The sequence below is a fragment of the Dreissena polymorpha genome, chromosome 5, assembly GCF_020536995.1.
Source record: "Dreissena polymorpha isolate Duluth1 chromosome 5, UMN_Dpol_1.0, whole genome shotgun sequence".
Taxonomy (NCBI): domain Eukaryota; kingdom Metazoa; phylum Mollusca; class Bivalvia; order Myida; family Dreissenidae; genus Dreissena; species Dreissena polymorpha.
In genome coordinates this window covers 112,946,886-112,966,005 of record NC_068359.1, presented here as the reverse complement: position 1 = coordinate 112,966,005, position 19,120 = coordinate 112,946,886, and the positions used below count along the sequence as shown (strand labels likewise).

General features: G+C 37.3%; 1 protein-coding gene across 1 annotated transcript; it reads right to left on the bottom strand.

Moving 5' to 3' along the window:
• Positions 1–7,426: 7,426 nt before the first annotated feature.
• LOC127880918 (uncharacterized) lies at positions 7,427–19,119 on the bottom strand. Its single transcript, XM_052428423.1, has 5 exons — positions 18,949–19,119; positions 17,138–17,188; positions 15,426–15,551; positions 11,838–12,060; positions 7,427–8,351 (listed from the first exon to the last, which is right to left on the bottom strand). Exons 1-5 carry the CDS (start codon positions 19,038–19,040, stop codon positions 7,767–7,769), a joined length of 1,077 nt encoding a protein of 358 aa, XP_052284383.1. The 5' UTR covers positions 19,041–19,119; the 3' UTR covers positions 7,427–7,766.
• Position 19,120: the final 1 nt, after the last annotated feature.

Genomic DNA, 19,120 nt, shown 5'->3' with positions numbered 1-19,120 from the left:
AATTGCATGATGAATAATGAAAGTATGTGCATTTCTACATGCCTACGTATAATTTGAATATAATGATAAGCTTTCTGGAATATTGTGTGCTCAAATTGCGCCTCTGCGGTCGTATGCGTTAACGTTTTTCATTAAACTTATTTATATCACAGTAATACTCACAGTGAGTTTTTAAAAGATATTTAATAACACAACATACGCAAGTTTAAAACAATACACGAGTTATCATAAACGCATTGAGTGCAAGTTATGACGACATTAAAGTGGTATTGTTAGATTCGACGGCGTTCTGCCTGACAGTACGTACTTGGCATTTCGTCCTGTCATGCGCGAGTGGTCTGCATCTCCTGACAGCCGGTGGCAACCATGCAAATGGGGATGGCTATGAGCAGTAAGAATTATTAATGCATGACACCAAAGGCCTTTGTTAAAATGAAAGGTTCCGACAGGTTAATTCTGCTTACCTGCACATTACAGAATTTTTAATTGAAGATTTTAAGTATTTTAAGGTGGTTAGTCAAAATAATTAACTCATTCAGTGCTGGAACCGAATTTTGAAGGCCTTTACAAACAGTTTGGATCCAGATGAGACGGCACAGAACGTGGCGTCTCATCAGGATCCAAACTGTTTGCTATTCTGATAGTATTCTTTGGAATTTTGTTTGAAGAAAATGCTAATTTTAGACATTCAGCAGACGACAAATTACCCAGCATGCAAAGGGTTAACATATCTGACGTTTGTTCGAATCTGTTGTAAGGATTAAAACGACATGCGAACATTGCCGAAATATACACATTAGCAACACAGACCAGCACATCTGTTTAAGCGGTAGTCTAGTAGATGCTTACGACCAATTATTTTAATCGAAATGATACACTGAAGCACATTAACCCATATATACCTAGCGTCTAGAGAAAAAAGCCTTGGCAAACAGCGCAGACCCAGATGAGGCGCCGCATGATGCGGCGTCTCATCAGGGTCTGCGCTGTTTGCTTATAGGAATTTCTGTAAGAAATATTCTAAATATATAAATAAATATACTAGACATCCCCAATTTTGGAAATAAATTGACCCAATTTAGAAGGATGGGAGAGTCCATAGATATAAATGGGTAAATGAATAAATCACTAGTAAACGAAACGTCTACGGAGTAATCCAGCCACAACGGTGCGATGTCCACGATGGGAACGATGTAGATATTAAGTAAATTGGTAGATATTGAGTGAGGTTGATTAACAATTGTAACTGGACTGAACAAATATCATATTTTAAATGCAAATAAGCGAGTATACATTCACAATATACTGGGATATTAATTACACATTCAGTGAAACAAACCGAGAAATACAATTTAAAAAATGTATCTGACGATTAAATTAAAAGTATAAGCGTATGTTGCCAGGAGAACAAAAAGTTCTTCGTGATCGAAGTCACACACGCTTCGTACTTTGCTATAATTCCAATACATGAAATAACCCCTCTCCATAATGATTAATACAATGATTCCCAAGTTAACCGACCAGACTTGTATAATTATTCTAATTTTAGTATGTTGTCATATGTACATGTATTAAGATATTTTATTAAACGCGATTCGGGTATGGATATATAATAAACAAAATCAAAACGTCCAATAAATTACATAGAAATGAAAATTCGGATCGTATCGATCTTTTTAAAACTATTTTGCTTTAGAAGAATTTCACAACCATGACAATGCTGAAGCGACGTAGCCACGTTTTTTCGAGGGAGCATGAACCAACAGTGAACGCTCTGGAACTTTGGGTTGCTGAGACGTAGAAGTTACTTTTAACCTTCTTTGCAGAAGACCACTGTACGGTGTAACACACGCGCACGCACACCCCCTCCCCCACACACGCACACCCCCACCCCCCACACACGCGCACGCACACACCCCCACCCCCACACACTCACGCACACCCCCACACACACGCGCACGCACCCCCCCCCCACACACACGCGCGCACGAACCACCCCCCCACACGCGCACGCACTCCCACTCATCCACCCCCACCCCACGCGCACGTACTCCACCACCCCCCCCCCCCCCCCCACACACACACACACGCACGCACACCACCCCAACACAAACACGCACACCATAATTAAACAATGAGTGTTTGCCTAGATAAGCAATCCATAAATAAGAATGTATTAGCTCGAATTCACTGGACTATCGTAAATCCAGTCACAAATGCATGTTCGCGTCTCGGCTTCCTTTCGATAGACTCGAGTTTCGGTAAACGGTGAGCTCACATTTAATATTATAAATTTACTGAGCATGTCAATAAACATTTGACTTGCGGTTGCGCTTTATTGCGAATTATTTATTATAATGTTCGAACCTCACAGTAGATGCTATCTAATCAATGTACGTGCCACATCTTTCCTGAAAATAAAATAAACTTAATAAAAATAAGTATTTAAAAAAAAAAATTTATACAACAAAATCTTATACATATTACTGCATTTTCAACTGCGTTTAGCTTGTGTACTACATGCAATACTACTGTGTATTATTCAAAGTAAATATGTACACGCTTGCTTTCTTTGCCTGATTTTTTTTATTTAATCCTTTGCGTTTGATAAGTAATTACATTAGGGTTCCCGGTGGTGAGAACACGGGTTAGAAGCTTCTGTACGATTGTTTTCCCGGCGCAGATATCAATGTCAAATTTAGATTGGGCCATATAAGTTTTCTTACTATATTCCACGAATTTAGGGTCCTTTTCTAGTGACGTCGTAACACTGGGAATCTGAGAGTTACATAAATAATTATTTGTCCATCCTTATCACAGTGAAAAACTATCACATCAATATCCAGTTCAACGCATTTTGTATTGTGTGTCTTACATTTTATTTTATCATCCTGTATAATGAGCATGTTCATCAAAATGCAGTTAAGTATATTAAGTTAACAAAAGTGTAATGTAACTCTTGTGAAAAAAAGCCATGAAATCGACGTACATCGTTTTGTTATTATCAATTATGTATCGAATCAAAATTGTGTATTTACTTTGGACATCCAAACTATCAACGCTTTTGTCAAATTTCCCATAGTATTGAAACACGATCGAAAATTTCTCAATAATATGTGTTCTGAAATGTATTTACTGTTTTAAATAGTCCTGTAAGACAATGCCAATTAAGTGAACATGTCTACAGAATGCTAGTGATGGTTGACCTGTCGCAACCTTTCAAGTTTCAATATAACCGGCTTGTACACATTACGGAAACGTATGCGTCTAAACGATTCACTTAAGTGCTCAAAAGCAGATAAAAGTACATAAATTACATATAAATCGACAATAAAGAACACGGTGAATGCATACTAAATGTCAAGAAACATATAGTGAGCAATGCGTGTTAAAAAAAACCGCTAGGGTGGTGAAATATGAAGTAATCACACAATGAAGAACAGGACAGGCTTAGTTACTTTAATATACCTCGTAATGGCAAAATCTTACGTTGATAACCAGTCACGAAGAATAAACGTAAGACGTAAGCAAATGGGTCATGTTCTGAGAAAACTGGGCAAAATGCATGTGCGTTAAGGGTCGTCCCAGATCAGCCTGTGCAGTCCGCACAGGCTAATCAGGAACGACACTTTCCGCCTTAACTTGATTTTCGGTAAGGATGGACATCCTTAAAACTAAAAATACCATAAAAGCGGAAAGTGTCGTCCCTGATTAGCCTTTGAGGAATGCACAGGCTTATCTGAAACTACACTTTACGCACATGCATTAAGCCCAGTTTTCTCAGAACGCGGCTCAAATTGTGGCAACAACTCCAGATATGGGCGTAATATATACGAGCCTAAAGATCTACCTCATTGTCACAGTCTCGTTGTCGCGAGTAACACTTCGCTTCGAGCGTCTTTTCTCTCCTTTTCTGAAGACAATCTTACGAGGAGCTGGGTAGTCATGTCAGACATGGTTTTAAAAAACTTCGACTTCCCGTCTCAAAGGCAAGCGCCTAAAACAATAGTCCGCGGAGATATTTTGCCTTTCATTCATGAAAGCACTTCAGCATGGGCAAATTGGGGACGACAACTTACACTTTTATAAACCGACAATTTTATAACATTTGTCTTTTTTGGCGTTGGCGTCTGTCTGCGCTTGAAAAGAAACACGACACGACGAAAGAAAGCATGCCACAATTGTCATTTCGCCAGATATATGTGTATTTATTTCGTGTGATCGGGTTTAAATCGAGAACATACACCAATATGAAAGAACTGCAGTGTTATTATAGTTGTTTCGCCTTTCAGACCCGCATGCACGCTGGCAAGAAAAAGCGACACATTTACGCGCCTTAACTACTATTATGACATCTGTTGTTCTTTAGTGTAGGGGTTTGTCGCCTTTAAAACCCACAAATACCCACCATAACAAAAAATCTGTCTGAAGGGTACAAACTTGTCGTGACATCGCTTTTGATGTGTCTTTGTTGCCGGTTGAAACGGCGAACACACGCCGATATGGCCCCTTATATGTTGTTTCGGCGGGAATGTTTGTGGCTTTGGCATGCTGTCGCCCTTCAAAGCAGAGCGATATGGCATAAGTGAGTCACCATATTTATTAGTTGTTTAGTTGAACTATGAAAAGGAGAACTCTTCGAGCAGAAGAAAACAGTGCTGCTGCATGTTTCGTGATTGTTGCCTACAAGCAAGTACATAAAACCTTAAGATATTTCGGTTAAATAAGGTCCATATATTAGTAAATCATTAACCCATTTTATTGTATGCATTGTGTATTCAACGTGAAACTTAAGATGCACAAGGACGAAGGTGCATCGGTACAATAGAAATCTTCTAATTCCAAGAGGACCTTTATTTATGAAAGTTCGGAATCATTTAAAAGATGTGACATTCAAAACTGAATATGCATTGTTAGCATCAGCAGCAAACGAAACGAACTCTAAATCTAACGCGATACATTATCAATGTGGAATTTGTACTCTGTAACGTTGCAATATTGGTGAAAAAAGCATGTTCTTATATGCATTTAAAGATATTTTAGACACGTGTGCATCCGCGATCAATGCATGGCCATAGGAAGCTGAATTGTGCCCAAATGTACACTTGACCGTGAGTGTGAACTCAACAACTGAGCTAGGGAAAATGGCATCCCGTATCATTATGGGGACAATTCGCGACAAGTTAGCGTCCGAAAAAAGGTGTTAATACTTTATCCATATTTGACATCTGCCTTTTAAGTTTGACCTTGTACTTTTAGCTTCTGACAAGGATGATGCGCATGACACGTCGCCACCACACGATGGCCATTTGAGGCACATGACACGTTCGATTTTGCTCATTAAAAAAACGGTGAAGTAAAAGCAGAGACGTAGATAACAGTAGTTATCTACGTCTCTGGTAAAAGTAATGACGTGATTTCAATTTCATTACTTATGAATTAGTGCATTGCGGAGCAATTTTGCAATCAACATTATGGAAGCAGATAGCAGATGTTAACTATGGTATTATACACCAATGTTAACGTTCGTTTACGGACAGTCAATTGGACAAATTCAATAATAAATGCCCCCACTTTGTGAGGGCATACAGATGGCTGTTTGACTGATCATGGACGCGGTGGCAATCTTCGTTGTCGACTCATTATTTTGATGTCAAATGGTAATATCTTGCAAGGGAAAGACGATTTTGCGGAAATGACAAGCAAAACCCCGATCAAGTGTAGAATCTGAATTTCAAATCACTAACTGATTAGAAAGTGCTTCAATGTTGTTTTCAATTAATGATTTAGTTCATTACAATAAATACTTTGAAGCAAATACTGATAGAGGCGTTAATGAAATCAATCACAAGTAAACCATTTGCCTAAACATGGAATACCGGTAGGCGGTAATGATATTATTGACTTCATTAATCTATAATATTGATATTGCCAATATTTCTAATATTCTACTACGTCCACTCATTACAAGCCACCCCTAAGCAGCGACTAACATAGAAATAATCATTCAGGCGTCTGTTTCTTTGAACCCATTTACCGTAAGTTTAATTGTCACTTTTTCTACAAACAATCTCACCAGAAGACATTATATTAACTTCTTTCACCCAGTCAAAGTATATGGCACAGCCATAATTGCATATTATAACAAGAGATGTGTTTGTCAGAAACACAATGCTCCCTATTGCGCCGCTTTGAAATAAAATTTGAATATATCATTTGGCAGGTTTAGAAATTATCTCCCTTTTAAAGCTTATTACTTCACTTGGATTGTATTTTTTTACTTTTGACTTGAAGGATGACCTTGACCTTTCACCACTCAAAATGTGCAGCTTTATGAGATACACATGCATGCCAAATATCAAGTTGCTATAATCTTCAATATTGCAAAAGTTATGGCCAATGTTAAAGTTTTCGGACGGACGGACAGACAGACAGACCGGACAGACAGACAGACAGACGGTTCAACTGCTATATGCCACCCTACCGGGGTCATAAAAACTACCGGTTTTAAAACAAAATAACTGTGCTTTAAACATTTAACATATTGCTTTATGGTGTTAGAGGACTATTAAATTTATAAGGATTATATTAAAACAAGACTATTGCCAAGCAATATATGTCCCCTACCGCCTACACCATTGTCAGAAATTTCACCATTGTCAATTTTTTTTAAATATATATTTGTTGCTATGGAATTTTTGACGTAGGAACAAAATGAAATGACGTGCATAATGCCCATATTGCCATCTATCCATGTTTCAAGTTTCATGAAAAAATATGAAGAACTTTTTAAGTTATCGCAGGATCCAGAAAACCGCCATTTTCAGCAGTATTTCTAGTCTATTTGTTGCCATAGCAACCATAATTCTTGACGTAGGAACACAATGAAATGACGTGCATAATGTCCATATTGCCATCTATCCATATTTTAAGTTTCATGAAAAAATATGAAGAACTTTTAAAGTTATGGCAGGATCCAGAAAAGTGTGATGGACAGACTGACAGACAGAGCGCAAACCATAAGTTTTGCGTTTTAAGTGAAACCGCAGGGGACAAAAACGATATGTCCCCTTCGGTGAAACCGGTAGGGGACAAAAATTAAACAAAATTCTTATAAAATAACAGTGGTTTTCATGACCTAAGTAAATCAATAAAAAATGCAACTGGTTTTGCGCTGTTGATGCAAATTCAAATACAGCTTTGTCATACGAATATTATGTCACATGTTTGACATGTAAGATCATCACTTTTTGAAAAGATTTTTTTAAAGAATTTTATACAGTAGTACTAGAAAATAATCACGTCCTCTGGCAACCATGCATTATAAAAAAGTTTCTAACAAGATATGCTAGCCTCTAAATCAGGTTAAAGATATTCCCTTGAAATGCTGGAATTAAATTGAACAAAACATAACAACCAAGGTACATATCAGCCAAGTCTGGTCATATTCACATATAGAATCATTTGCAGGCCTTAACAAAAAACTAGGAGAAAACTAGGTGTGCTCTGAACAAAAAACTAGGAGCCTAGGAGGAAACAAGGAAAAAACAAGAAGGGTTTATGAAAAACTTGGAGTAATATCATAACAAATCTTGATGTTTTAAACATATTTCCAATAGCAGTCAATCCTTACACGCTTTTGAAGAAAAATGTTGACACATGACTTCAAACAATTAACACCTGACGGTGACTGACAACACTAGCTAACGATTAAGCAATTTGTTTTCATATGAGCTGATAGTAAATAAAATACAAACACTTATGAACTACTTTTTGCTTTTCTTTCCTTTTAACTTTTTCTTGACCTTTTTGTCCTGTTTTGAGACCCTCTGCATCAGATCAACATTTCTGTAACCACTTTTGAACTTCTTGTTGGACCCTTCCACATAATTCTGCAACCCAGGACCTTTCATTCCATCCCCAGTGTCAAACCTTGCAATTATGTTTGCAGGAAACCCTATCCCCATCTGACGTTTTCCAGTCCAACTTTGATTACAAAGCTTCCTTTTTCCGTTTTCGAATTCCGTTACTGTGGTTACCACATGTTCATCCTCTTTTGAAAACCCTATGAAACTTTGGCCAGAAAAATCCTTCTTGGAATCCACCTTCATGATGTAGTGTTTTGAAGGATTAAAAGCCTCCCCAGGACCAACATTTTCTTCAGTCATATTTTCACATGTTTTAAGTGAGTTAACATTTTCTTTAACACAATCAGCATTCATATGAGCTGTGATTTCGGGCATGTCTGTATCTTCTTCCAATCCGTATTCAGACAGTGAATTTATTGTTGGGGCATTTTCTAAGACACATTTTGTAAGGGCCTGAAATGTCTCGTCAGCATTGTTTGTCTTCTGAAAACAACAAAAAAGTATTCTATTCTTCATTAACACTGTTTGAAACAAGAGCTTGTCACAATAGAGAAAGAATAGCCCATGACGTCTTTTGTCAGAGTATGATTCACATTCTTACTTTAAAGATTTGCTCTCCCTCTGTGGCTGCCAGTTATGAACAGTCAGAGACCAATATTTTAAAAATTATTTGGATATATAAGTGTATGTAAATTATTGGACTTCTGTGCGAAGCAATCTTTTTCTCAACGGCAATATTTGAATAACAAGAGATGTGTTTGTCAGAAACACAATGCCCCCTATTGCGACGCTTTGAAGCCATATATTTGACCTTTGACCTTGAAGAATGACCTTGACCTTTCACCACTCAAAATGTGCAGCTCCATTAGATACACATACATGCCAAATATCAAGTTGCTATCTTCAATAATGCAAAAGTTCTTGCAAAAATTTAACCAAGGTTAAAGTTTGGGACACACACAATGAATGAATGAACGAATGAGTGACAGACAGACAGGCAAAAAACAATATGCCCCCGATCTTTCGATCATAAAAATGTGCAGAACTACAATGCCATGTTACATTTTAAATATTCAACCTCTGAGGAACAAGAAACCGTCGGAGACGGGTGATGCTCCCCAAAGTTTTTTTTTGTCACAATACTGCACTATATATTCAGATAAAAGAAAACGTCTTGAGGGGCATAACTTTGGACAAAATAATACCATGGATGGCTTAGCAACTTAAAAATTTCAAAGGGCCATAACTCTCTAAATAAATCATCTAACCAGAACCCACAAATAACATGCGCATCTCCTCAAGGTAGTTAAGCTTCCCAAAAAGCTTCATTGAAATCCAGTCAGTAGTTGGGGGGACAAGAATTGCACTATATGTACAGTTTATATAAAATTTCAAAGGGCCATAACTCTGTGATAAATCATCCGACCATAACCGGCTGATAATATGCACATCTCCTGTTGGTAGTGAAGCTTCCCATAAAGTTTCATGTAATTCCGGTCATTAATTGCTGAGAAATAGCCCAGACAAAATTGTGCATGGACGGACGGACACACGGACATCGAAGCGGCGACTATATGCTCACCCCATAAATTTTGGGGGAGCATAAAATTTTTCCAAAAAATGGTTTTTGAGTTATTGTGCTCTACAAACATGTATTAATCTTGTGGCTCTCATAGAAGAGTCCAGTTTTTATCCTAGGGCAAAATTTGATTTAACTAGGGCTAATGTATGATGTTGTATTCAAAATATAACTTTTCAAAACCTAACATGAGGACCTTGTGGTTACACAAATGTTATGCTGATAGTGCAGATGAGCCTGATGCTTTAGAATGCCTCAGTTGAAAAAGGGGCATATAACTTTTGTTATCTTTAACATATTATAAAATTCACACATCCACAATTTCTCATATTATGAGATGCAATGCCAGCAAGTTAAAATGTTGAACAGGAATATTTTTAAAACCAAGTTGAGATATCATTTAAACAAATGCTCTGGGCTTGTTTTATGAAGATTTGGCAGACAATGTGACTCCTATAGAGTGTTCACATGTTTCTACTGAAGCCATATAAGCGAAATTGCCATACATTCTAGCAGCCATGATTTTCAACAGACCAGTACATTTTTAAGCTCAGCTGAAATATCATTAAAAACAATTTCTAAGCAAGCGCAAATATTCTGACCAAGTTTTATGAAGATTAGACAATCAATGAGGCCAATAGAGAGTACACAAGGTAAATGATCACTATAGATGACAAACGAATTACAAAAGGCGATCACAAAAGCTCACAGTGAGCATGTTGTTTTCAAGCAAGCTGTATTAATAAACTGAAACAAGAGCACCGCATAACGAGTGCCAATTCTAGGCTGCGGATGTGGTTTTGAATAAATGAACGCTAATTTTTTTTTTTAATATTTTTTTTTAGGGGTAACAGTGACCTTGACCTTTTACTTAGTGACCCAAAAATGTGTGTGGCGTGTAGAACTCATTAAGGTGCATCTACATATGAAGTTTCAAAAGTTGTAGGTGGAAGCACTTTGATTTTAGAGCCAATGTAAAGGTTTTAGCAGGGCGGACGGCGAGCTGGCTATGACAATACCTCGGGTTTCTCCGAAAACAGCCGAGCTCATTAACCAATATTATAATGAACCTAAAAGATACATGTATATGCCACAGAAAAACCACATTTTTTCTACTCCCAAAAATCATTAGTGGATGTTTGATACAAGCATTGAATATTGTCTCAGATATGCAAAGAATCCTATTGTTTTGTTGCTATTTAAGCTTCAACATCTTATAGTACATGACTGTATTACAATGGAAAGATCAAAAGCAAATAGCTGCTCCTGTTTGCTTCCCTTCAGGACCAGTCAACAGAAAATGTGAATTTTGTTATTTTTTCCCCAAATATTCAATGGCTTATGAACATGCCTTACATACAAATTAAAGACTGAGACACATCTTGGATTTAGCAAATTAGAAGTATCAGCAGAAAGGCGCAGCTTTCCACCCTGCCCCATTATATTAGTACCCTCAGGGATTTTTTCCTCATTATAAAAGTACCCGTAAAAGGTACTTTCCCAATTGAGAAAAACTTCAAAATTCCAAATTGCCATCAGAAAAATTCACAAAAGAAAGTAAAATATTGTCCATTGTTTTCCAAAAGTGCATTATTATCTGCAAGTGAACAAATAAAATGCGCTATGAAACTGAACAAGAGATGTGTTCCTCAGAAACACAATGCCCCCTATTGCGCTGCTTTGAAATAAAATTTAAATATATCATTTGGCAGGTTTATAAATTATCTCCCTTTTCTAGCTTATGACTTCCCTTGAATTGTATTTTTTTTACTTTTGACCTGGAAGGATGACCTTGACCTTGTTTTTTATTATATCCTTTAAAAAGATATTACTTCCCTTGTGAAATTGGTCTGTACCTGCCAAATTATATCAAATAGAAATTATCTCCCTTTATAGGTTGTTACTTCCCTTGGACTTTGTTTTTTGACCTTTGACCTTGAAGGATGACCTTGACCTTTCCCCACTCAAAATGTGCAGCTTCATGAGATACACAAGTCATGCATGCCAAATATAGAATATCAAGTTGTTATCTTTAATATTGCAAAAGTAATGGCCAATGTTAAAGTTTTCGGACGGACAGCACAGTTCATATGCTATATGCACCCTACCGGGGGCATAAAAAGTTAAAGCCAAAATGCATGCAAATGAATACATGTACTAGTATTTCTATTGGTTGGGGCAATTAATACCAAGCAATGTAAAAGACCCATAATTCCCAATATGCAGTTTTCATAACATGAATTTTCCCAATTTCAGAGTTATTTGCCTTAAATTTTCCCAAGTGGTAGAAATTGGGAGAAATAAATTTCTGACCCTAAGCCTTTGGTGATCCTAGATGTTTCCCATAATGACTGTACTGTATACTAAGTCAATGACAATGTCACAATCACCAATACTCCAAAAGCTGCCATTGAAGACAGGCTCTTCCAAGCGTCCTTAACAGCTGCATACATCCCTCCAACGCAGGCTGCGACACAGTCCTTGCCCGCAACCATCTGCAACAGGCTTGCCTTGAGTACAGCAGGCTGAACATCTTTGCTGATGAGGACTAACCCCAGCTGGCTTTTTTCCAGGCCCCTTATCACTTGTTGCAGACCTATCACAAACTTGGACCTAAGGTTGGTAGGTGAAGCATGGTTAGGATTTTTTTAAATCATGGTGACCTGTTTTGACATACAACTTAGGGCATGTATTCAATTTTGAAGAGGCATAAATTTGGGGCAAATATGCATTATTATTAAACAAGAATATCAGTGAAAGTGACGGATGCTCCCCGATGATGCGCTTTGTCAATCTATGTGTTAATAACCACCTAAAAAAATATTTTATTAACCTCCGTGACCTTGACCCCAGTTACCTCAAACCTCATCAAAAGGTAGAGGCCCATGCCAAATATGAAAGAGATCGGTCAAGAATTGAAGGTGCCATGAGAAACTGTTACAAAAGCGTGACGAAAAATCTATAAAAAGCCTTGGTGACCTTGATCCCAGTAGCCTCAAACCTCATCAAAAGGTAGAGGTCTATGGAAGGTACCTACATGCCAAATATGAAAGAGATCCGTAAAGTAACAAAAGCATGACGGAAAATCTATAATTAGCCTCGGTGACCTTAACCTTGACCCCAGTGACCTCAAACCTAATCAAAAGGTAGAGGTCCATGCAAGATACCTACATGCAAAATATGAAAGAGATCGGTAAAGTATTGAAGGTGCTATGAGAAACTGTAACAAAAGTGTGACCGAAAAATCTATTATAAGCCTCGGTAACCTTGACCCCAGTGACCTCAAACCTCATCATAAGGTAGAGGTCCATACAAGGTACCTACATGCCAAATATGAAAGAGATCGGTAAAGTATTGAAGGTGGTATGAGAAACTGTAACAAAAGTGTGACAGAACAATATATTATTGGCCTCGTTGACCTTGAACTTGACCACAGTGACCTCAAACCTTATCAAAAGGTAAAGGTTCATGCAAGGTACCTACATGCCAAATATGAAAGAGATCGGTGAAGTATTGAAGGTGCTATGAGAAACGTTAACAAAAGTGTGACGGAAGGAAGGAAGGGAGGACAAACTGACAACTATATGCTCCCCAAAAATGTTCGGGGAGCATTAAAATAAACTAGACATTTGACACAGACATGACGTATACCCTCACATGCTGCATTGACACAGAATACATGTATAGTGCATGATGTCTTCACAAAACTAGAGAAGCTAATTTATGGCGATTTTTAAGAATTATTATGCCATTATCATTTATGGCCTTTTGACCTTTGAATTTCTTGAATTCTTTCGCATGACACGCTGTCCAATGACTGTGAACAAAATTAATGTTCAGAGTCATTTTAAAATCTCACAATGAATGACATAGTTATGGCCGGGACAAGCTAATTTATGGCTGTTTTTTATTTTTTAACTCCAAGTGTGAGCTTGACCTCGGAGATATTGACGTAATTCTATCGCATGACACACCGTCTAATGATTGTGAACAAATGTACCAAGTAATTATAAAACCTCACAATGAATGACATAGTCATAGCCCGGACAAGATCATTTATGGCCATTTTTGACCTTTGAACTAAAAATGTGACCTTGACCTTAGAGATATGGACGTAATTCTTTTGCATGACACACCGTCCAATGAGTGTGAACAAATGTACAGAGCAATTTTAAAATCTCACAATGAATGACATAGTAATAGCCCGGACAAGATCATTGATGGGCATGTTTTACCTTTGAGCTCAAAGTGTGACCTTGACGTTGCAGATATCGACGTAATACTTTCTCATCACACAGCGTCCAATGATGGTGAACAAATGTGCCAAATGATTTTAAAATCTCACAATAAATAACAAAGTTATGGCCTGGACAAGCTAATTTATGGGCAACTCCAAGTGTGACCTTGACCTTGGAGATATCGCGTACCTCTATTGCATGACACACCGTCCCATGATGGTGAACAAATGCACCAAGTCATTTTAAAATCTAACGATAAATGACATAATTATGGTCCGGACAAACTTTCAATTTAAAACACACTAAATGACCCCGTGACATAGTTTTTGACGGGGCATGACCCATATTCAAACTTGACCTAGACATCATCTAGAAACAACTTCTGACCAAGTTTGGTGAAGATCAGGTGAAATTTTCTGGAAAGACAGACCTAACCTAAGTGACTCCTATATAGCCACGATTTATACAATGGTAATGGGGGTAATAAAAAATAGTATTTCAGGGCATATTTACATTAAAATATATATTTTTGAACAAGCATACATTTTAAGTAATTTTTAAATTTTGATTCACTTTTATAAAGCAAAAGTCAAAGTAATAAGAGCACCCCATAACGGGTGCCACACTCGGCTGCGGGTGCAGTTTTGAATAAATTAAAGCTCGACAGATTTTTTTTTAGAGGTCACAGTGACCTTTGACCTAGTGACTTAAAAAAGGTGTGGCACGTAGAACTCATCAAGGTGCAGCAACATATGAAGTATCAGAGCAGACGACACGACGACGGACACGACCAGCTGGCTATGACAATAGCTCTCCGAAAAATGCCGATCTAAAAATTGGTCTGTGGATTTTTCTTCATTCAAAGCGCATGCTAAAGCATAGTTGCCAGACACTGTATATGACCCCTTTAATAAACTTATACCAATCCATAGGGAAACAAGAGATGTGTTCGTCAGAAACACAATGCCCCCTTTTGCGCCGCTTTAAAAAAAATAATTGTTTGACCTTTGACCTTGAAGGATGACCTTGACCTTGAACTTCCACCACTCAAAATATGCAGCTTCATGAGAACACCGCTTTGAAAAAATTCTTTTTTTTACCTTTGACCTTGAAGGATGACCTTGAAGGATGACCTTGACCTTGAAGGATGACCTTGACATTCAACTTCCACCACTCAAAATGTGCAGCTTCATGATAACGTCGCTCTGGATTTTTTTTTTACCTTTGACCTTGAAGGATGACCTTGACCTTGAACTTCCACCACTTAAAATGTGCAGCTTCATGAGAACGCCGCTTTGATAATATTTTTGTTGAACTTTGACCTTGAAGGATGACCTTGACCTTCCACCACGCAAAATGTGCAGCTTCATGAGATACACATGAATGCCAGATATCAAGTTGCTATCTTCAATATTGAAAAGTTATGGCCAATGTTAAAGTTTTCGAACGGACAGACGCCATATATTTGACATTTGACCTTGAAGGATGACCTTGAACTTGAACTTCAACCACTCAAAATGTTCAGCTCCATGAGATACACATGCATGCCAAATATCAAGTTGCTATCTTCAATAGTGAAAAAGTAATGGCCAATGTTAAAGATTTTTCGGACGGACGGACAGACTGACATACACACATACTGACATACTGACTGACGGACAGTTCAACTGCTATATGCCAACCTACCGGGGGCATAAAAAGCTATTTTTTTCACAACAACATGCACATCATATTAATTACCTGAACATTTTCTTTTCATTCTCTTCCTCTTCAGAGAGCTTGTCATCCAATTCCCCATCTTTATTTTTTTTCCAAGGAAGTTTTTTCTTAATTGTACGCAAACAAGCGGCATGTTTGCTGAACACGCTGTTAACACAAGAAGAATAATTGTATTGAGTTTCATAAAAAAGGGAATGACAGCTACTGAACATACTCCTAAACAAGTCTGGAAAGCAAAACTTTTTTGAAATTGTCATAAAGCCAAAATAAGTGTCTGTTTAATTATTATAAGAAAATATTAAGACATTGATTTCAAAACTGTTTTTATAAACTTACACAAGATACAGTTGCAAAAAAGTGAGTGAAAATTGTTCCCTAAATTGTTCATTTTAAAACAAACAGGCCAAAGTGACGGTAGGTTGCTCACCTGTGTAGTGGGCCATGGTCAGTTTTTACCACTTGGACAGTATTCAAACAAATTTATTAGTGAAGTGATACACTGTGTTACACCAAATATAAATAATAGTTCATACAATGAACTTTGCGTTTTCACAGATTTTAAAAGTAGTTCACTATATGGCTCTATTTTATCATGTGACCCATAGAGAAACCATTTGTACCCAGGGGCATTATTTTAACAAACTAAGTTCTAAAGAACTCATAAACGGTGTTACACATCAAATATTACATTGCTAACTGTTGTCTTTTCAAAGAATATTTTATCAAATTATTAACAATAAAAAGTAATGCTAGATTGGACTTTACCGGTACGCAGTTGTTTACCACTAGTGGGTTAGGTGTGTGCCACTGAACCAACTACCCTCTCTGATTGATGTCTTTTTGTTACAGGCCCTGTTGGAACACCTCCATACACACTGGCCTTTGTTTTATCGAGTCGATTGACAAAGGGGGGGTTTGGGGGCGGTAGCCCCCAATATAATTTTTTTTACGTACCGGTAAAGTTCAATCGTACCAAAAGTAAATATATAAATCATGTGAGCAAATGGCTGTGGCAACTTTTCACACTTTTGCTGTTTTAGAAGATTCTTAATATTACTAACTTTGTAAATCTTTATATATGCGTCTTGTTCTGACAAAACTGGGCATAACACATGTGCGTAAAGTGCCGTCCCAGATTAGCCTGTGAAGTCCGCACAGGCTAATCAGGGACGACACTTTCCGCTTAAACTTGATTTTCGGTAAGAAGGGACTTCCTTCAAACTAAAAATACCATAAAAGCGGAAAGTGTCGTCCCTGATTAGCCTGTGTGGGCACAGGCTAATCTGGGACGGCACTTTAGGCACAAGCATTAAACCCAGTTTTCTCAGAACAAGACACATATCATGTCATTGTGATCCTGGGTGTGGCCAGTTTCGAACTCAGGCATTATGTGAGTCGTGACCTACATGTATTTAAGAAGCATTTGCAGAGAAATTTTTAAAATATATAAATAGCACTGTGCTTTGAACCAAACCGATTTGAACAACTTTGAAAAAACGGTTAACCAAAGATTATTCCTGTGAAGTTTCATGTAAATCTGACCAATGCTTTAGGTTAAGATGTAATAGGCACGACTGACAACAGGCGGTCACAAAAACTCACCCAATGTAATGTACAGGTGAGCCAAAATAGCACCAAAAAGGCTGCCTATGTACCACCTACTAGATCTGCTAATCATTATTAATTAAGTTATAGAAAATAGATAGAAAGGTAGTAAAACATCAAAGTTTTACCTTTTCAACTCATCTGTAATTTTTGTCTCATTTAAGTTGTCAACAGCTGGCCTGTAAAGAAATAATAAATATTTCATAAAGGTGTTGACCAATACCACAAGAGTAACTGTTTAATATCAATAAGAACAAAACATGCATCAAATCAACCATTTTCAAGGTATTTGTTTAATAATGAAATGGCACTGAAGTCTAATGTTGTTCTTTTAACTTATTCTTTTGTGTCATGACCAGTTACAAATTTCCAGTGCTTGATCTGTTATTTGTTTGTAAATTATTTTCTTTATATGGGTGGTGTTTATAAGGTCAGTGTCAATGCATGCTAAGGATTAACCCTTACAAGAACTGTACCTGGATTCTACCGGTAATCAAAATGAGGAACAGTATACAGACAGCCAATAATGCTATAAATCACATTCAGTAGGAATATGACCCCATATAATGATACAATTACATACATGTGCAGAATATGTATAATTGGATGTCAACTTACATACAGGAAATGGGGAATTTGTTTGTCTAGTTTAAGTTAATGAGAGTTTTATGGGATGCAGCTTTGTCCTATAAATTCAGACTAGTATTGAAACAACTACGCGCCATTGAATTGGGATGAAAAACTTCAAGCCTTTTGGCAGAATAAAACACTGCAATGGTTTGTAACATAGCAACCCAACAAATCAATCCAAGGAGCACCCATCTACAGAACAGAGATGTCTATGCTCCATACATGCCATAATTTTTCAGACCAATTCCGGGACATTGAGTTAAATTGTCCGGGACTTTTGCCGATTTTCCGGGACATGTATAAAATGTAACGATATTTATAAACATATGCATTTTTGGTACGTTTTTTTTTGGTTTCGCATCGTTAATTGCAAAAGTTCGAAAGCCTGACGAAACGTCAAATTTAATTCAAGCGTTCTAAACATAGATGGTGACGTCACTGCGTTATTGTTATTAAGACCGGTGTGTAACGCATAGTTGTTGATACGCCTTTATTCATTTATAACATTTATATAATAAAAAATACAACAATACATTACCGTTTGATCGTCAACTCAAATCAATTCACAATACATACAACCAATCACAATAAAACTAATACAACAAAACATTAAAAGATCGTCAACTTAAAATCCGGACAGTCAGATGTGTGAACAACTATCCTTTGCCCTTACGCAGCGGGAAATAATGACGTAGTAGATTAAAGTTAATTAACAACCACATTAAACAATGCCGCCTTTTCGGTTTGACTGCGAACGTGAGACAATCGATATGATAACAGGACCCCTGTTAATTGATCGATTTTGACACGTAACCTAGTGTGCCTATACGGGTAATCATTGTCATGGAGACGCTGCAGATATACACAGATTCGAGGTGCAGTTAAGCCTAAGATAAGGTACATGTATTTATGGATTTTGTCAATTCCGGGACATTAGACAGATTTACGGGACAGCGGGACAAGTTCTTCGTTTCCGGGACTGTCCCGGACAATCCGGGACGTATGGCATGTATGCTATGCTCACCATCCAAGCCAGAAAGTATTGTCATAAAATTTGACACTCTTCAATTAAATGTAGCTAAAAGAGCTCCATTGTTAATATTATGTAGCAAACAGTTAATTTTCTTGCTACTGTCAAATAAATGTGTGCATTAAAACTGATACTGTATGCAAAACGCATGTTCCTCATTAGTGACCCTGATTAGATTTTGTTATTACCCAATAAGTTGTCGTTCAAAATATATCCATCCGAATTACTATACAAATAGACCACACACGTATATACACAAACAAAGGCAGCCTTGCATACCATTTTAATAAGTATGGATTTGACAGCTTTGTATTCTTCCAAGATGTGACCACAGGCTTGAATTCCTTTCCGTCCATTTTGCTTAATGACATACAACAAATTTTGTTTATGATCGTTGTTGTTGTTGTTGTTGTTTCATGTAAGAAACGTGTTTTCGGATTATCGGACTGTG